The sequence below is a fragment of the Oenanthe melanoleuca genome, chromosome 1 (genome assembly GCF_029582105.1).
Source record: "Oenanthe melanoleuca isolate GR-GAL-2019-014 chromosome 1, OMel1.0, whole genome shotgun sequence".
Taxonomy (NCBI): Eukaryota; Metazoa; Chordata; class Aves; order Passeriformes; family Muscicapidae; genus Oenanthe; species Oenanthe melanoleuca.
The window spans coordinates 65,228,841-65,253,843 of NC_079333.1; the positions used below are offsets into that span (position 1 = coordinate 65,228,841).

The 25,003-nt window shown below is 41.9% G+C and overlaps 2 protein-coding genes across 3 annotated transcripts in view; one reads left to right on the forward strand and one right to left on the reverse strand.

The window, feature by feature from the left end:
- The window catches only part of ACOD1 (aconitate decarboxylase 1), a 65,681-nt gene that overhangs the window by 29,871 nt on the left and 10,807 nt on the right, over positions 1-25,003 (forward strand). The window lies entirely within an intron of this gene.
- Positions 675-17,161, reverse strand: FBXL3 (F-box and leucine rich repeat protein 3). 2 transcript variants are annotated; one of them, XM_056491474.1, is made up of 5 exons: positions 16,970-17,161; positions 12,433-12,796; positions 10,268-10,390; positions 7,141-7,312; positions 675-2,455 (listed from the first exon to the last, which is right to left on the reverse strand). In XM_056491474.1, the coding sequence occupies exons 2-5, from the start codon at positions 12,793-12,795 to the stop codon at positions 1,812-1,814; spliced, it is 1,302 nt and encodes a 433-aa protein (XP_056347449.1). In that variant the 5' UTR covers position 12,796; positions 16,970-17,161; the 3' UTR covers positions 675-1,811. The 2 variants fall into 2 exon arrangements, with proteins under 2 accessions (XP_056347449.1, XP_056347456.1); XM_056491481.1 differs by lacking the exon at positions 10,268-10,390 and having other exon boundaries at positions 16,970-17,060.

The window sequence follows — 25,003 nt, forward strand, 5'->3', positions numbered from 1 at the left end:
GTTATAAAAGACACAGAGCTTTTTTACTTTTACGGACTAAATATATTGACACCTTTTGTACAAATAAAAGCAAATTATAGTATTACATTAATTTAACAAATTCTAATACAAAAACCGTGTATTTCATAAAATGCAATTTTTAAATCAAAGCTCTACAGAAACATACAACTCCCCTATAAAGATGTCCAGTCCGCTGAGCATTGTTTGCCCAAAATATAGTTATGAACTTAAATACACTCATAAGTGTATTACACTAAATTATACATTTGGATAAACATGACTGAAATCAGAGATGAAGGAAATCCACTTACTACCAGCAGGGGCTGTACAGCTCAAGAGAGAAGCAGCCACCAGCTAAGCTCAACCCAGCCTGCGGGGGCAGCTCTGCCTTGCTGAGGGCTGACCACATCTCTCAAACATGCAGTTGTCTGGCAAACACTTCAGTGTTACCATCAGTAACTGAAGAGAAAATAACTGTTGGCAGTAAGAAATGAAGTCACAAGCCACATCCAGATCACAGGCAGTGCCTTGCCTACACCACTTACAAACTAAAAACTTTCTTTAATAAAACTGATTTATCAAATGTTCAAAACAAAATTTTGCCTATTGCTCTACTTCACCAAGTCTACTCCTTTTGGGTTGTTAAATATTATGAAATGACAGAACTAGCTGAATTAAAGGTATACAAAAATTATTATCTATCAAACATCCACTTTATACATAAACATTTCTGAAACAGATTTACAGTATACAGTTAGTTTATACAGCGTAAGCAACTGTTCCAACATCATTTCTGTCAAACTGAAAGCAGCCAAAAGGTCTAAGGTTTTGTGAAAAGGTTCTTGGTCAACATTCAACTTTTACCTTTCTCACCTCCAACTGCTCACACCCACGTCATCAGAATAACATTGCTGGGTTCATTTCACAAACCATACATTATTCCATCTGGCCGTATGCTGCCAAACCGGTTAATGTGCAAGAAAAGCTCATTAACTCCAGTGTGGTTTTAAATACAATGTATCTACATTTTTCCCCAGAATGCTTTCGCTTCCTGAGCTAGACATAAAATACCTTAAAACAGGTTTAGACGCAGATCTGAGACCCCATAAGCAAACTACATTAAAATGCATAGAGGGTGGAAAAAACCCCACACCGCTTTTGGTAGCTCACACTACTGGTCATTAGCGCTCTAAATACATTTTAGATGGATGTAATAATCTGCTGAATAAGGTGGTAAACTTACTGCTTTAGATGTCTAAACTTATTATAGTGTATTGCTCTTGCCTTTATGACTTAACAGAATGTGTATATTTTAAGGGCTACTAAATACTTCTTATCATAGCCATCTTGTCATCGAGGTGACTGGACTTAGAAATGCTACAGTCTGCAACAAAAGCATGCAATTTTGGTGGGGTTTTGTTTGGCTTTTTAAGAACAAATATGATTATGTCCAATACTACTAATCTAAATCAAGGAAAAACAGCATATCAAAACTGGTATTTTGCAAGTACATTTCAATATTTTAAATAATTTTTTTTTCATTTCCAAAAATTTGAGGTCACTTGAAATGACAAAGAATAAAATAGAAAGCTGAATTTTGTTTGGATGAAAACAGGTTTTGGAGCTGTGAACTCTATTTCTGGTTCGTAAGTTCCAAAACAATTTTTGAAAGAAAAATAATTTTTTTAATCAAACCATTAATTAACTTGCAGTAAAATCTATATTATTAAATAAGCTTATACAGGAAATTGCAATATGGTAAGCTTGGGTTTAAGGTGCTACTCCATTCGCCCTGGAGTCTTTTAAGGACTTTACCAAGTGGGCATCATATCTGGGAACCAGACTCTACCAAGATGTTTTGAAACCTCCCAGTGAATCTGCTCTAAGCTGTATTTCTGATCAGGAATCAAAACTTCCTCCATAATAGAGAGCTGAGAGAGGCGACCGCCACACATCTTGACAAACTCAACAAAGGCACTGCAAGAGACTTCACATTCCCCGAGGCCCACGGCCGACAGGTACTTGCACCGCTCGGCGATGCAGATGAGCTCCTCGTCCAGCGGCCGCAATCCATTGGCACACACCACCAGTTCCACCAGGCGCGGGCACGTCAGCCCCACGCGGCCCAGCACGTCCTTGCTGACCGACCGCCCGAAGTACAGGTGAGTGACGGGGATCTCGTAACGAAAGAACGGGTCAAACTCCTCCTCGTACAAGAAAAAGTACATGACTAGATTCACTTTAGGAGAATGCTTGATGAAAGCGTCCCAGCTGCTCTTCTGAATCGTGTGGAACTGAGTCTGTCCGGGATTTTCACTGACAACGTCAATGCGCAAGTGTTCTAGCCTGACGTGTTTCTCAGAAGACAGAGCAAGCAGCAGCTCGTCGCTCAGCAGGTGGTAGTTCAGCGCCAGCTCACGCAAGCCGTGGCACTGGTCAGCCACACAAAGGATACCTGCCAGAGGAGAACACTGTGCCAGGGGTTACACAGACAAAGGCACTGGTAACTGAACGAGACACAGGAGGGAATTTGTTCATGTGTGTCAGGAGGGTGCTATGGGCACCTATTTCAGACGTGCAGCCAAGACCTTAAAACCAAACCATACTGGACAACCTGAACACTAATCTTTTGCACAAGCAAAAGGGATCTTGGTACCTACATGTAAGACAGACACACACAATGTGACTACATCTCTATTTTGCTGGGAATCATAAAGAAGTGAACAAATACATAAACAGAAGTGTCAAGTATACAAATAGCATATTCTGATTGTTCTGTCCTGTTGTAAGACCACATATACTCAATCTCATTTCTGTAAAAGGTCCTCACTCATGATAAAAGTATTGTCTTAGCCAGCTCTTTAAGAACTGCTGACAGCTCTGTGGGTGACAAAGCAACTGTGAATGAAATTTGTCATCTGAAGAAAGCAAATGTAAAGCAAAATAAAATGAATGTCAGATTTTAATTCAATAGAGAGGCTGCTGCTGTCAGTAAAGGCCTAAATTTGGAAAAGCTACAACAAAAAAGAGGCAAAACACTAGAAATTTGGAGCAGTGATTTCTAGAACAGCAACTTTCAGACTCTGTAATGACTCAATATAATCTGCTGCTCACAGAAGACAAAAACATTAAAGAGAGAATTCGGGTCAGTCTAAGGTTTCCACTCATACTATTTGTAGATACAAGCAATGGTATTATACTGGTAACAGGGCTGAAAAAAATAAAAAAGCACTAAGAAAAGCATACAGTCCTCTGCATTTCATGTGACCCAGAAAACTGCATGAAATGTAGGATACGGCCTTTCCATTAACAGAGGGGATGAGAGCATAGCATTTAACGTGGAACTGAAAACCCTGAGCTCAATACACTATAGTTCTGAAGCAACAGGTAGAAATTCAGAAAACAGCAGCTATTTTAAGGTACAGCTATTAAGTTTAAGAGAAGTCTATACTGAGCATAGAAACACTTTCTTTAAAAAAAAAAATCACTGCAAAAGCATTGCATGAATCAGAAGGGTTACTATGATCACTACCTAAGGAAATTCAGACACGCTTCTTCAGAATACCTCGGTCTGTTGAGATATTAAGTATTTTAGGCAGTTTCAAGATCCACATGCATTTTCTCATCTTGACAAAGCTTCTTGTCCTGGCTGCCATCCTTCCACAAATAATCTTTGTTAACTTTAGGAGTACATTATAGACCAGTGGAATGCAAAAAGGGAAGAGCTGGGGTTCTATTTACTGTGATTTCTATGGGTCTAGAACTGGATAGGCACAGCCTGTCAATTATGCATCCCACATACAGAGCTGACAATGAATACAGTGTAGACAGCTACTAGAGGGCCTGCCTGAAGCTCATGTACTTCACAGAACATCCCTAGGCACTGCCTACACCTTTGTGTCACTGAGAGGTTAATGGTTCTGCTCTCTCATCTTACTGCAGAGTTCCATCAAAAAAATCCCAGACCCATGATGTCCCTGATGCAGGCTCACCTGACACCTGCTCTGCTTCCCACTGCCCACTCCAAGAGAAGCAGCCCTCCTATCCCCATGCCACAGCAGAAATACCACCTTTACAGGAACGCTTTCCATTCCCTATGTTCCAACAGTTAGTATTTCAGAGCAGAAACAACAAACCGAAGAAACTTCAGATAAGCTCACAAAGATTAGAAATACATCACTGCCTTTGTTTCTCCAGCCCAAATTCAAACATGCCTTTTTATCTCTGTACAGTAACTTAGAGCAATTCACTGTTTGATATCAATCTTCTTCCTTCATCTCTGCAGTAGTGGAATCTCTCTTGCTCTACTTTCATTACTCTTATCTATTCTTCACTTGAGAACTGACCTAGTAATGAGAATTCCTCCTTCCTCCAATCTAAAGACATTTTAACTGCATCTGCAAGTAATTAGTTTTGCAACTCACAGTCCTTTTGGTTCAATAGTCTTTCCACATTTATAGCAGCCTGCTAATTATAATATTCCCATTACAAAAAAAAAAAAAAAAAATCCAGGTCACATTTTCCTTCAAGAGTTTCATTTTTGCAGTCTGCCTGCTCCTGAAGCCAACTATCCACATACCAGCTTCTTACTTTTTGTTCCACTTGGTGGAACACCCCTGAACACCAAAGGTGTGCAGTCACTTCCTTCCCCAGCTGGGTAGGGGAGAGAGAATACAATTAAAAACTCAAGGGTGAAGATAAGGGTGACAGGGAGAGATCACAAACCAATTACCACCACTGGTAAAATAGACTCAACTTGGGGAAATCAATTTATTATCAATTTAATAAGAATAGGGTAATGAGAAATAAAACTGAATCTTAACACACCTTCCTCTCACTCCTTTGTTCTTCCCAGGCTTAACTTCCTCATGATTTTCTCTATCTCCTTCCCTCCCAGCAGCACAAGGGGACAGGGGATGGGGGGCTGTAGTCAGTTCTTCAGATATTGTCTCTGCCTCTCCTTTCTCCTAAGGGGTAAACTCCTCACACTCCTTCCCAGCAATGGCATGGAGTCCCCCACAAACTTCTCCAGTGGGAATCCTTCTTGGACCACAGTTCTTCACAAACTGCTCCAGCATAAGTCTCTTCCATGGCATGCAGTCCTTCAGGAATAGACTTCCCCACATGGTCAATTCCCACCATCAAATGTGCTACAGGTGTGGGCTTCTCTCTCAATATATGCTTCCAAGAGACTCTTCCAGCATAGGCTTCCCACAGGGTCTCAGCTTCCCTCAGGCATCCACCTGTTCCAACACAAGGTCCTCCAAAGGCTGCAGGGGCACAGCTGCCTCATCATGATCTGCACCATGGGCTGCAGGGGAATCTCAGTTCTGGCACCTGGATCAGCTCCTGACCCTCCTTCTTCACTGACTTTGGTGTCTGCAGAGTTGTTTCTCTCATGTATTCTCACATGTATTCTCACTCCTATCTCCAGCTGCAATTGCTCTCCTCCAATATCTTTTCCCCCTTCTTAACCCTTCCAGTTATCCAGGAGGCACTACCAATGTCACTGATGGGCTTGGCCTTGGCTCTGTTGGACATGGGGAAGCTTCTGGCAGTTTTCACAGAAGCCACTCTAGTAGCCCCGTCACTGCCCCACAAAACAGTGCCATGCAAATCCAGTGCATCCACTTTTTCTCCATCTCAAGGCACACCCATACCTGAATTAAGCAATTAAATTCTCCTACTGTTTGCTTAGCACTCCCTGGTTGTGTTAGTAATGCATCTTACCCCAATCTGTTCATCCTCCATGAAGGAAAATAGCAGTTGTGCTGCTTAAACAGGCACGACCATTTCTTACCCACTATTCCTTCTATTTGCAACCATGAAAGATACATCAATCAGAACACACCCATGTCTCCTCCCAAATTATCAAGTGTATGATGTTCCAATGAAGCCTTCTAGCAAGGATTATCCACAAACCAGCAAAGTCTGCTAGAGCTGACAGGTTACTCTTCGATCCAAGTCCAAGGAAATTACTCTCTCTGCCTAGCTACAAATTACTGCTGAAGCCTTCTCCTCTTAACAGACAGGCTCTTGCACTTCTCAGACACAAGGATTCTCAAAAAACAATTTTAAGTTGGAAAAGCCAGTCCCTTAAGCTAATTTAAACAACCTCCATCTATGATTAGAAAGCTTTGGAGGAGGCAATATTCAGTTAATTCTGTGAACACTTTGCTGGACCAGGCTGCTGCAAAACATCAGTCCTGCATTTTCAGGACTTATTTATACAAAACCAAACACAAGGTTTGTCTGAGAGCTACACTTTTTAAAAGTATTAACTTTGTTTTGTTTGTTATCACTACAATAACACCCTCTGCAACAGAACTGCTCTCCCCTTTCAGGAATCCTGCTGGTGAATTTGACAGATAATAAATCCAGCATTTACAGCTGCAATATATTTGCATGGAGAAAGTTATGGTGTCATCCTCATTCTCAAAAGAGGAATCACACTAAGTTGCCAGCATTTCATTTACAATTCCTCTTTTCAGTGGAAAACTCTAAGTGTTAAGATGATGGGCTGTGGATAAATCTTAAACCTGCTGTGCATTGTGGAAGTCTACCACAAATGTTAGTTCTGTGAACTTCAACAACCTTGAGTGATTTCATTCTGGTATGAGCTGGCTTCATTGTTACAGACACACTTGACAGTGTCAGAGAAGTACATTCGGTGACAGTAGAAGTTTTGCACAGCTCAGTCTCATCTCCCCTTTTTGATGCTGTCTGCAATTATTCACCAGCAATGACTTTCTTTCAGAATGACTAAATCAGCATCTTCCTAACCCATGGCACGGCAACAGTCAAAACCCACACACAACAACATATAGAAAAGAAACTCATCTATTCCAAAAAAGCCTAATTGCATTGAAATACTTTGTCATTGCACAAAAAATGCATGATCAATTTTATAAAGTTCCACATGAGGTTAACTATTTGCCCACACCAGACATGCACTATTTTATTAGTATCCCAGCAGTCACTGTGAAGTGATAGGATAGATGCATTGACCACCACCTGAAAGTACTTTATTCAGGGACAGTTGCTGTTAACCCCACCCCTATTTTTTCAGACAAAATTTAATGCATGCATTAAAAAATCCCAAACAAGCTAACACCTGTTAGTAGCTCCACAGTAGCTTACCAGCTGGAGAAACATGAGGACAACTGCTCATTTTCAACAGTTTGAGTGTGTCGCTGTTGTTAGCCACCAGAACCTTGAGAGATGGATCATCTACTGGTGTGTCATCAATCTTCAGTGAAGAGAGAGATTTAGAGTTCACAAACACCACTGTCAGTGCAGAAATAAAGTGAGACTGAAAAAAAAAAAGAAAGTTTAAATGAAAGAGCAATATCTGAAGAAAAATCTCAATGGTTTTACACTATACAGAGCAGTCCTAGTTTTTACTTCTTGACAGAATTTGTTGAAAAAGCATTCTTTTGATATTGCATAATTTAAAAATAATACTGAAACTTACATTTTTAGTAGAGGAAGTGTAGTAATTTTTTGCTATCAGTTTATGAATTGGGCAAATCAGAATGTGTAACATTAGATGTTAATCAAGAACCTGACCCTGGTAAATTCTCTGCACAAATTTAGATCTACAGAAAGACCACAAGCAAAGGGAAAGCCTAGAAGCTCTAATTTTGAGGGTGTTTTTAAAATGTCCTTTGAGCAGATGAGGCAAGTCACACTCTAAAAGAAGCATCTTGTAGAAAAGGAATTCCTGCATGGCAAGTTGTGCTGCATTGGTGAGATGCAAACAGTCAGGAGTGTTTGTATCCAAAGCCAAAGGACTGTACTGCCTGCCTACCACCTACACTTGAGTATTCAGAGTTTGGATGGATTTCTTGGAAAGCTAACTGGAATGGTCCAAACAGAGCCAAGGAGCAGGAAAGCAATTAATTACTGGATAAGCAGTGTAGATAAAGTAGGACAAGTGCTCAGCATTTTTGCATAACCACTGAAACTTATCATTTAAGACAGAGCCCTGGAAAACTGAGCTTGAGAAACACAGACTAAGAAGTAGATACAGCAGTGATTCTAGAAACCACTGGTGGTATTAAGTGAATAGCTGGTTCATCTTCATGATTTCTTACAAGACTGACCAAAAAGAAGATTTGAAAAAAGTATTTTCTCCATGTGCTACATTAAGTATCTTAAAATAAATTATGTGCTACTTGGATTTCAAGCCTGTTTCACTCTGAGCTACAGGCACATATCCTGAATACAATTACATGAGAGAAGGCGTAGCAACAATATTTATTCATTCTTAGGTGATAAATTTGTGATTTTTGATAAAACAGCCACACAATTTAGATTTAGAATAGAACTTAACTGCTTTCATAGTTACACAAACTTTCAAAGTCAGTTCATACAATTGGAAACAAGAAGTTCAACTCAGAATCTTTAAGCACTTAGGATTTAGGGACCACTCCAAGTATCCTAACAGTATGTTACTCATATATGTTATGTCCAGAAGAAAAGATGCTTTCATATTATTTCAACTCTGTAGAGTTAGTACTGTGGTTTTATTCTCTCTATTTAGAAAAAGAATGCTGTTAAAGAGAAAGGCAAAGAAAGTTAACCACTCTTATCAAAGAAGGTAACTTGAACCTTCCAGTTTGAAGAGCTAATGGGAAACAGGCAATATCCCAACATGTAAAAACTGGTCTTTTCAGTATTGTCACATCTGTAGTATGATTCTTTAAAAGATTCTACTCACCTAGAGTGTACTTCATGAAAAGAAAGGCAACATAAGTCTAAATATGAGTTACAGATATTTGCCACATGTCAGGTCACTTGACGACAAAAGAGAACTGATTAGGATAATGCCAAGTACTTCAGACTTCCTATACAGGCTGATAAAAAATCCCTATCACCCCAAAAAAATCCCAAAACCACAGTAAAGTATTAACAATTTTCCAAATTAATTCATCTTTGTCTCCTTCTCTTCTAACAGACCTGTCACTAACAACAAGAATTCAGTCATGGCCAAATTCAATTCTTTAGTTTCACTACTTGTCCCTTATGCCAATGACAAACTACTGAAGTTTAAACACCAAAAGACAAATTATCCTTAGAGCTAATTTTAGCTTATTTTGAATCTATTTTTTTTTAAAGGCTAAATGTGAACTTATTGAGAACAAAAAAAGGAAGCCTGTCTTTTATAAACCTTGAAGCTGAGTAAGAACATAGCATTCACAATCAATACAAGTAATTACTCAGCAAGCTAGACATGACCCTAATATATCCCTCCAGTAAGAGAGCTAAAGTGGCAAGAGCTGAAAGCACAAAGTATTTTTAACACACTGTTGTTTTCACTACATTCAGGTTTTTTTATCATCACACCTTGAAGAACATCAGAAAAGGAAAAAAATCAGAGCAAAACTAATTAAATATCTGAAAAGCCTCTTTGAAAACCATGGATTAAAATTACTTAATTGAGAGAGCTACATGATGTGGCAGTGACCACTGCAAGGATAACAACTCATCTGTAGCTAGCCTTACCTGCAGCCTACTTCCTTTCCTGAGGCTGTCTCTAGTTCCTCCTTGTCCTTACTGCCATCAACAGCCATGACATCACTGGGATCTCGCTAATAGTCAATTTGTACCCGGCCCTTCACAACCACTTCCCTCCTCCTTAGCAATAGTACACTTCCACCTCACTAGCAGGAATGCTTCTCTAGAAGCACATGTAAGAGATCTGTTGCCTTCCAGATTAAATGCCTTTAGCAATATCTGATTTTTGGTAATCATGCAAGGTAAAAATCTTCTGAAAATTTCAGAAATAGAGTGCACTCCACCAAATATGCTGGTGCTTGACTGCATGACATGAAGCCCTCCAAATTATGATCCTATTTCTTTCTGAAGAGATCGTGTAAGCCCAATGGCAAGTGCACATGGATAAAACTCTACCACTCATTTGACTGTAATTGTCTCCTAAACAAACGCCACAATACAATCACACAGACCTGAACTGTCTAGCCTCTTGCACCATGCAGCTCAGCACTACATTGAGGTGGACAGACAGGAGGACTTGAAAGAACAAGGTCAGGTCTACGTTCTCACATGATTCAGAGACTGAATGGAACTTTATATATCCATCACTGTACATATCAGCTCCTCCCTTTACTAGAGACCAGACCACTAATAAACTTTTCTTTCATAGAAGATTCATATTCCTGCAATACAATTTTTCATAAAATTACAGAAGTACTGTATAAAACACTGCAATACTTTGCAATAGAAAATATGCATAATCAAATACCTTTGGTAAATCCATGAAGCTTGGCCGGGCAGTTGAAATTAGCCCAAGTGTTTTCAGAGAGCAATTCACAAGCTGTGATAAAATATCACAAGCTGCTTCTGCAGATTCCTTGCTACTGTCCACCTTAAAATAAAATGAATTTCGTGTTCAGAAAGCACTGCAAATACACTCTTTAACTTTTTTTTTTTTTACTTTACCTTCTGAAATGCGATGTCAAAAAAAAAAGCCTCATCATGAATCCATCAATGTTATTCTTTATTCCCCAAAAAGTATGAACCAAAAATTACCAAGACTATTTGCTATAAATTTACTACTCTTGTAAACACTTTGGTAAAATATAGCATTGTGAGGGGTCAGCTGAATAGTTTGTTCCAAGATAGTCATTCCACATTAAATAACAAGCAAGTGGAGGGTCCACTGCCTATTCAAATTCCTCTTTACATTCATCCTTAACAAAATCCAAGAATTCTATAAAGCCTTTACTATGTGCAAAAGCCACTTCTTTTTACAGTGGCTCAGTTCATAGAATTGAGCTGCTGGAGAGTTAAGTGCATTAGCATATGAACCTGGATGACTGGCCCTTCACCGTTAAAACAACAACAGATGCAATACTCAAAAAAAAAAACCAAACCAACACAAACCCCAAAACCATCATTAGTCAGGTTGCTACCCAACCAAACCACTCAGTATGTCTCCAGTGGATCTCCCCTGACACTCAGGTGTGCTTTCTAAATAACCCCTTATGTACAGCAGCCATGACAGCTTTGCAAACCTACAGAACAGCATAGAGCCTGATCACAGGGTCAAATTTAACCCCACCATAAGCCATGCCACCTGGGCAGCAACAGATTAAGTCCAATGAACGTTCCTTTTCTGCTCAAACGCAAGCTGAGAAACCTTGATTTTCAACAATCTCATCTTTCTTTGCCTACAGAAAACACTCCTCTTATTTTCAGCCTTTACAGAGGAATGGTGAGCATTATGCCCACTTCCTTGTGTATTCTGCAGCACTGAGGACAACTGAAGCAACACAAGAAAGAAATTATGGATCACTATCAGTAAAGGGCATCCTAAATTCTTTGGGTGTAAAGCAACATGGACAGGAGATAAGACACTGGGAGGTCACTCCACTACAGCCCTAGGTTTTCTTTATTTGGATGCTGATAAAAGCCCTGCAAACCTTGTGGTAACAGTTTGGATCAGCTATTGCAAGCAGCAGCTTGTGATCAGGCAGAGGTGACTCAGCTATTGACATGCTGATGATTCCAGCATTAGAACTCCCTGATCTCAGAAATAAGAATGCTGAACTTGCTGCAGAACACATTTCCTTTCCAAATTTCTCACACAGCAGATTCACAGAATCCTTCCAAAACACACTGGTATGTAAGCCCACATCAAAGGTTTCCATCTGCCGAAAATAATTCCACAGTGTGAACAAAACCAATTCTCATCAAACAGTATTTCTCAGCCAGGCACAATCAGTACATGCAATCAGTACATCCTATGCAAATCCCACATATTTTTTCAGTCCCCTGAAACACGGTTGTGCTGAGTACAGAAAATCCCATACAATCTAATATTAAAACTGCTAGTTGATGACTAGCAGAACTGAAGTCACTCTCTGTGCATTAGATGATTTCTAACCATGAATATTAGAGCCAAGTACCTATAGGATGTGAAATGGGGAAATGCTCAACTTATGCATCCTGACCTTAATTCTGGGGCAGTAACGCACACATGTAGTTGTATCAGAACTATTTCTGTCCACTTCATGAAGCAGAATTTAAGCAGATAAACTGCTACAAAAATACCTCAAAAAAAAAACCAAAAGCAACCAAAAAACACACAAAAAACCCCCAAAAACAAACCAACAAAAGACCCACAAAAACAAACCACCAAACAAATGACACTACCAACCAAAAAAATTCCCATCTAATAGAAATAAGACAATGAAAAGGTATGTTCAGAACTGTTATTACAAGTTTTGGTTCTGAAAATATACTCAAACAAATTAATTGGGAGGTAACCTCCTTGTCTACGTGTCCATTTAGAGAATACATTTCCTCCATATATTAAGCCTGAAAACAAGGCCACTTACCACACTGGCAGCTGCCCTATTCCTTTCAGGATAAAAGTAACTTTTAAAAGCCTACAAAATACACTACCTTGAAGCTAACATACTGCAGGTGGTTGGAATGCCTCTTTATTATCTGCTTGATGAGTTCGGGGTGTGTAGTCCTCAGGTTGGATGTGGCTGGTTGATTCAGTTCAAACTCGAAGCACCTCCAGAGATCAGGCATGTGAAACACCTGGTTCCAGCTCCTGCACACCTGGGATGCATGAGCACGATCCAGAAGCGGCAAGTACTGGAACACCTGCAGGATAATGTCTTGGAGCAGGTTTGCCCAGTCAGGAGTCTGCCCAACTGTGGTTTTCTTTTCTATAACCTTGTGTCTCTTGGATTCCTTCTCAGTTGTGTCTTCAGATGAACTGCTGTTGGCCTCATTAGTTTTCCTTCCTCGTTTCATTCTATAGAAGTAATAACAACAACAAAAAAATCTATTTATTTTGTAAACGTAAAAAGAGACGGGAACAGTATTAATAGAAAACTGTGGAAGTGAAAAAGGGCATTTTATGCAATAACACCGTGGCAGGGTTTTTTTCCTGACATTTATAAAGGAAATAAAAAAATCCCAAGTAACAAACCAAAGTGGCAGTCCAGAAATAACCCCATCATCTAAACTGATATCTTTAATATTACTTCTTTAATCATTAACAGTGCCAACCCATTTATAACAGTCACTCTCCTTTCAGTGTTTCATTTGTGTGTTTTGAGAACACTTTGAACCTAATTTGTTTTACTGTGTTGTTGATTATTACTCTACTGTTCTACTAATGGAAGGACAATCTTCGAAACAATTCTTTGAACACCAACATAAATATTGCTGCCCCGGTCCTATTTATTAGGAACAACACTTGGAACTGTGGAGATAAAAATCAGGCAAGGAAGTAAATAATTACTGAATGCATGCTTGCAGGCACTGCATATTGCAGATGTTGTATCAGACCAAATAATTTTTTCGCAGAAAGGAAGAATTTTTTCTTTTAAATTTATTTACTTAAAATACATTACTTTAATAGGCCTCTGTTTTAAATCAGCATCCTTAAAAATATATTTCATCAAGTTCACTGGTGTGCTTTCATTTTTCCAACTTATTACTAAGTAGGGATTACTGAAGAGTTCCAGTAAAAGTCTGGAAGCTTCAGCCCACAAAAAAACTTTAGAGAAGGGGCAGAAAAATTTCTTCAAAACTGTATTAAATTCAGCCGAATGCAAAAGTTTGTAGCATATGCTTTTTCCCTAATGACATCACTTAAACAACTTCTACCTTATATTACATTATTAGAGAGAAAAAAACCCTTCACATATGTGAAATAAATGTAGGGCTCAACTGGGTTTTAATTCAGAGGTGCTCTTTTGTACATGCCATCTTACAACTGAACTTGGCATCTTACCATTTATTTTTAAAAGTCTCAGTGTGATGCACATCATGTCCTAAAGGGCTCTGCTACCTCATACTCAACTACAATGTGCTCAATTCCAGTCTCTGAGGAGTTGAGAGAATTTGGGGGCAGGGTGAGCCTGACACAAAAAGAACCCATAGCCTCTCGGATTTCTAGAAGATAAATAAGGACTTCATACACAGCAGAATCATCCTGGTTTAACATTCAAGTACAATTACATGCCTAGAATTATCATATGCCCAGTCCTTCTGGGATCTGAAAAGTTAAGTTTCCCTGCTATGTAATGTAACAAAGTTTATAAATACTTCTTAAAACAAAATGTCAGCTAAAAATTATTCTATTCATACTCCAGTGCATCACAGATTATTTTCTCAAAGCCGGCACCTCCCTATCTTTAAAAGGTTTTAATCCTAGCTACTCATATGTCAGAATCAAGCTATCACTTAAGGTCTAAAGCCACTAATAAGGTGATGGAGACAAACCTGAACATACAAAAGACTGATGAAGAAAATTTGTCTCGACTTTTCTCAACTCCTGTTTTTACTCCTAGCACACTTGGAGGCAAGCAGAGGATGAAAACAGTACTGGGCAAAAATCTCTACTTGCTTCCTGAAACTGTTTTCCATGATTCAGTTCCCGTCTATGGGACTATGCAGAACACAATTCCTGTGCTGGAACAAGCTTTCTGCCAGAGTTCTGTTGCTGAGCCACTTCACCAGAGAAGAAAAGCAAGAGAACTGAATAGTGACTCAGAACCATCTGCAACTAAAAAAAATATAAAGGAACTGGATTCTGCAAACGTGAAAATTGAATTCAACTTAAAATTAATCAAGAATTAAATGACAAATCCACCGCAAGCCTGTCGTGTTTCTGTTAAAGACAGTAACTCAGCACAGTACAAAAACAGTATTTATAAAAAGCTAGTCTGAAATGCAACATTAGTTTAGGCTTTAGGCTAAACAGATATTCCAAACAACTAGGTTACAACAAGCATTCACCACAGGCAAGCTATTAACTTGCCAAATTCAGGCTTGCCTGTTTGATGCTGTGTCTTTCCAAAGCCATCTGTAAAAAGCTACACAAGGTACTACTACATGGGGCTCTCCAAGTCTTCCTTTACAGAGATCCTGCCTCATCCTTTTGCTAGCAAGGTAGAAAATTTACATAAATGTTCCAGTCGGGTAGGTTACTTTTATTACTGTGTTAATGGAGGTTTTGGGGGGTTTTTCCCCCTTCTTTTTTGTCTCATTTTCAGAGAAGACCAGGAGGGAGCTGCCACTGACAAAACTGTATTCATTTTTCTTCTGGAAAAAAGGCTCTTGGATGTGCTGACAGAGCTGACCAGGTCATCAGCAGCACTCAATGTACATCTCTGAGCTGACTGAGAGGAGCTCTAAATAGTTAATATATGCTGGTTACAGACCAAAACCCACTCATGGAAGTTGTGGGATACTGTCCCACATTTTCATAAACAGACAACTTAAAAAAAAAGAGACAACATAGCTATCACTAGAGATAACTAGAAGGATACTGATGATGATTTTTTTCTTCCAAGAAAATAAGTTACATGTTTTAAATGCCATGACTTAAAGTAAGGGATGGGGAAAAACCACACCTTTCCAGACAACTTCTTCTTGATACTGACATCGTAATTAAAAGAAGATTAAGTATAACCTTTCAAAAATATTCCCTTGGCAAACTTTTTCCAAACAGGAAAAAGGTACCTAAGCTCAAGACTAAAAAATATTATTTTAAGAACTGCGTGACTGTTTCAGTCATCTAATTTTGAACCAATTTGTTCATCTAATTTTTGGTTTCTCGTTTCAGAACTCAAAGTATCAGAATAGTTTATTTTTTTAAATGTAACTTCATGTACCAACAATAAAACAAATACAAAATTTAAAGAATACATGTTTTCCTACAGAAGCTTACAGAGCTATCTGAAAATATATTTCTTTTACAAAGGCCACTTAGGAGAGCAAACTTCTTTGTATATTCAACATAAGAACAGCCAAACGCAATTAGAAGTTCAATTTACTCTGCTTTACATATACAGTAATTTAAAGATCTGACCATTTGAAACCAAGGCCAACTTTTCAACAAGGAAGACATGGACGCAAAATTCCATGCTAGCAAATTACTGTATGAGTAAAGCCTATTTTTCAAAGGACGATTGCTTATCACTTCTTAGCAATGCATGAACCATCGATCTCGCTTTTAACTCTTTCTGGCATGCTCAGGACACACACATATCACTGTTTTTCAAACTCCTGCTATAACCGACTTTGCTTTAAAAGCTAAGATCTTGGCAAAAAGGGGAAAAAAACCCAAAAAAACCCAACAAAAATATCCAGCTCTACTGGGGCAGAGAGATGGGTGAAAGCCGGGTGCATGACTCCTAAAGATATTACAAGTAAATTTCTCCACCTATTAAGGACTTGTTTCTGAACTCCGCACCTGGGCGCAACCCACGCTATCTTGTTTGCAATAGTCATGTCCAACCCTAATCACACAGTTCAGTCACCCAGCAGCGGGAGGAGGAGGAGGAGGAGCAAAGCACGTGCTTAACATTGTTTTTATTGCCGAGTAAGGTGCAGCCAGAACATCAACGGCAGTTAAAAAAAAAAAAACAAAAAAAAAAAAAAAAAAAACAAAAAAAAAAAAACAAAAAACAAACCACCCAACCCACAACCAAAACCAAACAAAACAAACTGTGCAGAGCTGTTTGCACCCGACTGATAACGCTTTCCCAAGAGCCTGCCCAGCCGAGCTCGCTGTGCCGCACCCCCGCACAAAGGCTGTTTTTCTAGGAACACCAGCAATGAGCTAAAGGGGAGCACGGGCTGACAGAGGGGGAGACCCGGACACAAACCCAACCCCTCCCAGCCGCAAACAGCCTGTTCGCTGGACACAGCGAGGGTTTCACGGCTTATTGCCGCTATCAAGGGAAGGCTGCGAGGCAGCGACCCCCAAACACTTCGGGCTAGGATTTAAGGACCGCTCGCTACTCCCGGAGAACGCTCCCCTCAGGGTCGGTTCCTTCCGGCCCAGCCCCGGCCCGGGGCGCGGGGCTCCGGCAGCCCGGCAGGCCCCGAGCCCCGCCACTCGGAGCCCGCTCCTGGGCCCGGGACCCTGCGGATGGTCCCCTGCGCCGCCCGCCCCTCCGCGCCCCATCACCTGGCGGCTCCCTGCTGCGCTTCGCATTAACCGGGGCTCGGGCCGCGCTGGCGCCTCCGCTCCGGCCACATCAGCTCTCTCCGCCAAAGCCGACCCCAGCGCCGCCTCCTCCGTCCGGTCGGTCCCGTCCTGCCCGCGTCGCCGCTCCGCTCCCTCCCTGCCTCGCTCTCTGTTTACTTCCAGCGGCGGAAGCGACGCGGACCAGCCAAAATGGCGGCGGGCGGGCGGGCGGCGGCCCCGCCCTCCCCTCAGCGCACCCGCCCGCGGCGCCGCCGAGCGAGGGGCGGCGGCGGCTCCTCCTCCCGCCGCGCTGCGCCACGGGTCGGTGCTGGGCGCCTCCTGCCTCGGCAGCGGGGGTGCGGGGGAGTGGGAAAGTCCTCCGAGATCGTCGAGTCCGACTTGTGATCGAACTACATGTTACTATACCATGGCACTCAGCGCCGCCTCAGTGCTGCATCCAGTCTCTCCTTAAACGCCTGCAGGAATGGTGACTCCACCACCGCCCTGGGCGGCCCGTTCCAATGCTCCGTCACCCTTTCTGTGAAGAAATTCCTCCTAATGTCCAACCTTAACCTTCCCTGCTGCAGTTTGTGACTATGTCGACTTGTCCTGTCACTGGTTACCTCAGCCTGGCGACAGCCTCCTTTCAGGAGGTGTAGAAAGTGCCAAGGTTACCCCCCAGCCCCCCCTTTTCTCCAGGCTAAACACCCCCAGCTCCCTCGGCTGCTCCTCACCAGACTTGTGCTCCAGACCCTTCCCCAGCTCCATTGCCCGTCTCTGGACACACTCCAGCCCCTCAATGTCCTTCTTGCAGTGAGGGGCCAAACTGAGCACAGGATTCAAGGTGTGGCCTCAGTGCCGAGTACAGGGGGACAATCCCTGCCTGGCCCTGCTGGCCACACTGCTGTGATACAGGCCAGGATGCCACTGGCCCTCCTGGCCACCCTGAATATTACCAGCAATGGAGCTGGATCTTCATCACCAGTACTGCCAGGTGATTTTCTGTGATTTGAAAGCCCCACGTGGGGCTGGCCTTAGGAAGAGATGTAACAGGGAAAGCAAACCATCAACACACCCTGGGGGTGGCAGGCACTGGGAATTATGTGCTTGGGATTTTGCCAGGCAGAGAAGACGAAGTGAGGTGTGACATTTCCTTGTCATCACGTGCCCTTCGCACACGTGGTACGCTCCAATACACCTCATTTTCCAGCCCTGTATGTGTCCAAACTCTTTACAGTTGTTGAGATTCACAAACCTTAATTATTCATTTAGTTTCTGTGAGAAAATGGCATCTTTTTCTCCATTTCAGAATGTCTTGAGCTTTTTACTAAAGCTCAGCCATGATAGTTCTATGCATATTTACGAATCTACATCCATTCTTCAGCTTTTCAGGAAATGCAACAAAAATCTGGAAATAAGAGGTGAGCTATCACCTCACTTTGACCAGACTGAGTATCTTAGACAACTTGTAATAGCAAATATGTGACTGTATAATTTGCTCAGTTATATGAGACAGCTACATAAACCTTGGTAGGTAATGAGACATGTTTATGAATTAAGCCAATACTGTCAAGAAACATGCAATAACTGTTTTGCCATCCCCATCTGGAAATGTTCCATGTCTTCCATTCTCATTGCTTAGGAATTCCCTTTTCAGCCTTTGAGTTCCAATTCAGAGGTGGTTTCTAATGGTGGAAAGATAGCAGCCCCCAATTACAGTTTCTAGTAAACACAAGTCACATTTGCAAGTATGTAACTTGAAAACTGCTGGAGATGTGTGAGGCAAAGTCAGACTGACTGCAAAGGTTGCAGCTAGACCTGGGCCTGGTCTGCGGGAAGAAGGATCTGTTTTTTATCAACAAATACACAGCAAGCAGCTGCTGCTTCTCCTGGTCACCTCTCTTACTGTTTTAAAGCAGCATTATATGCATTATGATGTGCTGTAACAGAGCCATGTCATGTGAAGTCAGTAAAAAAATATTTTCATCAAGATTCATGTTCTGATCAAATTCTGGTGTCTGCAGAAAAATAAAAAAATAAAAAAAGGAAGAAACAGCTTTTGACCAAAACAAATATTTTCTGAGTTTGTGTAGAAGTCCTGGGAGATGTAACAGCTGCAATTTTATAATTTTTAAGATAACATTACTTTAAAACCCTTACTTGCATTATCCGAGTTTCACTGTATTGACTTACTGGGAGGGACTTCTTACAGGGCCGAGCAGTTACAATTTGCTGCCTTATCTTTGGAGTAAACAAAGTTTGGCTCACTGCCTGTGCCCTTCTTTGCTTTGTTGTAACCGCCTGTGTGAGTTTTAGGCATCCTTTGTGTGGGCAGGAGAGGAGAGCAAGTGCAGAAAGAGCTCCCAGCATCACACTGTAAAATCAGCAAGGAAGTCAGCTGCAGCTCTGTCCTTGGGGCCAAACCAGGCCCTGGCCATGGTGCAGAGCACTGACAACAATGTCTGCGGTGTCTGTGGGCAAAGCACAAGAACGGGCAGTTTATCAGAGCTGAAGGAAAGGAAACCTGTGGGCAGCCGGTGGTGTGGGCTCCTGGTGACCCCCAGGGCTGGCTCTGGTTTAGCTGGCAGGCAAAGCCCTGCAGAGCTCTTGGACTCCCCTAGCTGGCACTGAGATAGGTGGCAGCACGTTAAGAAGGGGCCACGAGTAAAAGGTTCAAAGAACATCCACAGCTCTGGGCTGGTCTGTGTTGTTGCCAGCAGTGGTGGGGCACTTTGGAGCTTTAGTCAGTAACTTGGACACCTCTATCAGGTGTGTCTGCATTCAGTAGTCTCTCTGCCTTACTAATCATTTAACTAACAGCAGATGGGTTTTAGAGAGTGGAAATTTAATTTTTTTTTTTTTTTTTTTTTTTTTTTTTTTTTTTTTTTTTTTTTTTTTTTTGTGCTTTCAGTAGTAACAGAAAAAGGCCAGGGCCTGTGCTGAGCCCTGCTATGCAAAAATGAGGCTATTGAGGAAACTGCATTGTAACTTTTATTTTTCCAAAAGAGAAGCTCTCTGAAGTTTCGGTTTCTCTGGCGGGAGAGTCACTCCTTCATAGCAGAGATGTGAAGCAGCCCTCACTGTCACCATGTGAAGATGAGGAGTAGCCTATAGACGTAAAAGCCAGTGTCTAACAGGGGATCTCACCACCTCAGGCTGAGGTTGTACAGAACACCTCATTCCAGCTGGCAGACTGCCTGCCCGATGAAGCCATGGCACCTTTTCAAATGCCAGTCTTGATTGTAAATGCTGGACCTATTAGCACTGAAAGTCTCCTGTGCTGACTTTCTGGCCATATTCAAGTAGCTCTGAAGCATTCCTGAAGCAAGCAGCTGTGCTCCACCCTGATAAGCCTGGCTTGCATTTGGCTAGGATAAGAATGCAGAGGGGAAAATCACAGAAGCAGTTGGAAGAGAGTTAAGTAACCATAGCAGACCAGATCCAGCTATGATGAAAGTATGTCAGGCTTGCAGGGCATAAGTAGACCACTCTGAGTTAATGAAAATAGAAGCTCTGAAAAATATGGAGAATATTTTGTCATGAGTAGTGGCTGAATGACCTGGTCTAGAATGTCTGTGACAATCTTAATTCTCAGCAGATTGTGCTGAAAAAGAAAAAACAGAGGAAAGCTGAACCTGTTCTTTGTCAATGCCAAAAGAAGTGAATGTTTTTCATTCAGTAATAGATATCATTAAGGAAACTTCCTGGTTTTATTTCCTTAATATGCCTACACAGAAAGATTTTCTGTGGTGGGGAATTTTCTCATACTCTTAGAACGTGGTATTATGGATTGGTAAAATAAGTATATTCTATCCATCACAAGAAAGACCTTACAGAACAGGAGCTGTAACTCAACTCTTTTTTTTTTTTTTTTTTAACAGTACCTGCAAATAAAATGGTCTTTAAACCAGTGGGCCTCAATTTAAGGTCTCATGGCCACAGGAAAATAAAAAGATAAAACTAAGGATAAGCAACAGCAAGATCAGTGTTGCCTGCAACAGGCTGATTACCTGATGTTGTTGCTCATGGTTCAGTAGAAACTGGAGGTAATTCTTTTAAAAGGTTCCTCACTGTGTAAATATTGTTTCTGTGTCTAGAGGCTCTAGTAATTCTTTCCTGATGAATGGCTCCCATGGTTGCTTCACAGGTAAAAGCTGTTGTACCACTCTATTTTGTTAGTTAATAGAGTAAAAACTGCTGTGGTTTGCTGGACCCCTCTGATAGGGGAGTCTCATAGCCTGGACTTGGCTAGGGCTGCTGTACAAACAGGCAGAATGGGCTGAGCTATGTCCAGCAGCACAGACAGCAACTCATCTGTGCCATGGTGTGATCCATGGACAGGACAGTGCTGCTGGAAAGGGCACTGCCAGCTCATTGGTCTGACATCATCCTGGTAGAGGAATTCTTTGCAAGAATTCTCTCTGTGCTTTGTGTGGCTCCTTGCAGATCAGTTCAGCTGACTCTGCCGGTGGGTGAGGAGTTAATGTGATTAGCAAGCCACAGTGGTAAAAACTCCCAAACAGACTTATGGCTAAGAGGGGGCTGACATTTGTATTAGGATTGGCCTTAGTACTAAGGCATGGAAGAGGGGAACCTGATGTGTCATGTGAAATGTGTCCTGCAAGGACACTCTAAAGCTGGTTTTCAACATGGCTTGTTTTTAAGTCTTGTATCCTAGCACTAGAGGCAAACCCCAGAAGTTATTCACCAGTTTCTTGAATGTATGAGTGCTGGATGAAAAGATCCAAAATCCTGCCAGTGGGCAGGTATTCATGGCAGATGTCAAATTCAGTCAGCAGCAAGGCACTCAGGGTGTGCCAAAATGTAGGGTTTTCTTGGTGGGAGGTACATAGTTGTGCTCAGCCTCCATCAGGAGGGAAATAAAGATTTATGAACCCAGGCCATTCCACAACCCACTAGGAGTATGGCAAAACCCAAAGATGTAGAAATAGAGACAACAATCTTATGAGTAACAACTGGAATGTTATTGCTCAAATTCTCTTTGTATTGGAGAAAAGGGAAACAGAGATAGATGCAAACCAAGCATATCATCTTACATACATTGGTCCATTAGAGCAAAACCTGTGGGAAGTTTGTTTACCCTGCAGCCTGGATCATCCCATTGTAATTACTGCTCCGTGACAGAGTCCACTGATACAACCTGCCCTCAGGCAAATGCTTTTAAAAAGCTGTTGTTCAGGTCCCCCAGACAAGTTTCTAAGTATCCTTGTTAGGAATTGGCATTAGGATGGTGAGTTACTGCTAGATCATACCCCATTCACTCCAAACCACCTGAAGCTCTAACTTACAGTAATGTGACAATGCTGCCCATAATGGCTGTTCTGGCAGAGTATGTGGCAGAGGTGAGACTTAGGAACAGGGCTGGGTGGAGTGGGAATGCTCTCCAGGGCAGCTGAGTGATCAGAAAAGTTAAACTGTGCAGGGGAGGATGTATACAGTCACATTCAGGAAAGGAATATTGCTGAATGGACAGACAGGGAAATGGAAATATGAGATTAGCTGAGACCTAACATGGGCTGAGGATACTTAAATCACCTGGGATGCAGCAATGAGTAGGAGTACAGAAGTAATGCCACAGATGACAAAGGGCATTGTGTGTGCTGCACAGTGGATGACCCAAAGCCCAAGGTTTCAGTATCCAAATCTCTTTTCAGGTACACAGAAAATAACTTGGTACATCCAAAGGTGTATTTCAACGAGCAGCCCACAGCATACATGAAATATTGAGGCAAGAGTGTGGACACTGCTGAAGGCCTAGGCAAAATCTGCCAGGCCTTTTTTCTCAAGTTCTAAGTATTTTTCTCAGGCCATGAAACTTTCTCAGCTCCAGCCAAAATTTTTCCCAGGCTAAAGACTTTTCCTTTACTGTAAACATAAGAAAAAAAATCATAACAGAGATAAACACCTGCAAGGTCAATGGGAAAGCCTGAAACAAAAAGTGTCTCTTTCTCTGACCAATGATCTGTCTGTATTTTGTTTTGCACGAACTGCCTCATTTAAGGCAATAGCTTTCTTCAATAAATTGCTCTTTCTTGCTCTTTCCTGCACCAAGGAAAGAAGTGTCTTGTTGCTGTTTTTAAGCCGCTCCGTAACCCTTCCACAGCAACACAAGAGCAGAGAGTATTTCCTGAATCCGAAGAGACTGCAGAGGTGAGTATTACCTGAGAATATTCCCTGGACCAGCTGGCAGGGGACATCTTTGGGTGATTATCAATGACTCACAGTCCCTGTTGTATCTGGCTGCTGTGTAATCCGTGTGTTGTTCTGTATTTGGCTGCATCTCTGTAGGAATAGCTGGTGAGGAGCCAGATCCTGGAATGCTTGGCAGCACAAGCTCACTACCAGACCCCATCAGTGAGAGTGGGGGCTGTGACAGCACAGCCCTTCCAGTGCACTTTGGGCTGAGGGACAAGGCATCTGCCCCAGCACCACTGCACTCTGGCACCTGCAGTGTGTGGCATGGCTTAAGGAGAGGGCTGTGGAAAAACCCTGCAAAGTTTGAGTTCTATCCTGAATGACTGGGTGGTCCTGAAGCTCACTAGCTAAGCCCTGTCTAGGTGAAACATGAGCCTAGTATGATGGAATTAGCAAAACCTGTTTTGTAAGGACCAAGCTTACATGGCCCTGATGGTGATGTTAATTAGCTGTATCTTATTAACTTTTACTGTTCACATTGTGTTCAGTGGGTGGATACACCCATAGAAGTTTAAGCTATTTTTAAAGTAATGATCCAAGTGTGAGCACAGAGGCTTTGCCTTGGCCAGAAGCTGAGTTTGGTATAAATTAGCTGAATGTGGTGGGCTGTGGCAAACAGGGTGGTGCAAACAAGAACTATTTCCATTGCGTGGGCTGTGGATCAACAGCTGACAGAAAAACATGTGAGACTGCTGGAAAGGCATACAGCAATCTTATTGTGGACTGATCTGATTAGTGGCCTGTGCTGGCATCTGCTATAATCACCGTCAGAGATCGGCGTGGGGGATGCAGTGACGTGCATGAATGTCTGAGACAGTGTGAGCGCAGCGTGTCCAAGGTTCAACCATTACGTGAGAGCTGAGCTCTGTGCACGAGCCCGATGCTCACACGGGACCGTGCTGCCTCCCTGGAGTGGTGACAGGGGATGGGCAGTGGTGTGTGACAGAATCATTGCCACAGTACTGCCTATCCCTCACTCTATTAACATGAACAGTGTCATGTCCTTTCCATACCATAACCTCAACTTCCTAAATTAATACTCCTATTAATCTGAAGTAAAAGAGAAGGCTGAAAAATTAAAAAATGGAATTAATTTGTAAGGATGGTGCTACACTTGAATTTTCTAAAAATGAAAATGGGTCAGACACCCAGTACAGGAGCAACCACTTCCCTGGTTCTGCTGGCCACACTATTTTTGACACAGGCCAGGGGCCATTGGCTTTCTCAGCCACCTGGGCACCCTGCTGGTTCATGTTCAGTTGCTGTTGACCTCCAGGTCCTTTGTTGCTGGGCAGCTTCCCATCCCTTCCCCCAGCCTGTAGTGCTGCTTAGGGTTGTTGTGACCCAAGTGCAGGATCCAGCACTTGGCCTTGTTGAACCTCACACAATTGGCCTCAGCCCCCTCAGCCTGTCCAGATCCCTCTGCAGAGCTACAGTGAACAAGATCAATTGTACTTTGCAGGTGTGTGAACTATTTCAAAGTGAAGATACATATGCTGGTGAACATGTTTTAGCAGGGAGGTTGAAACAAGATGATCTCCAAAAGTATCTTCCAATGCCAACCTTTGATTCTGTGATAACAGATGAATGAAGTTAGGCAAGATAGATCCCATGGTTGCAGTCTGATCAAGATTGTCTGGTGTAGATGCCATCTATCCATATCTTAAATGTAAAAGGCAGTAACACACTTTTCAGCAGCTTCAAGACAGAAATGCTAGAAAGGAAGTTGAACACATATAAGAAAAAAAATCTAAAGTGAAAATCTTATAGAAAGAAGTTTTTACTTGAAGTTGTATTTTGCATTCATTACGCAGGTGC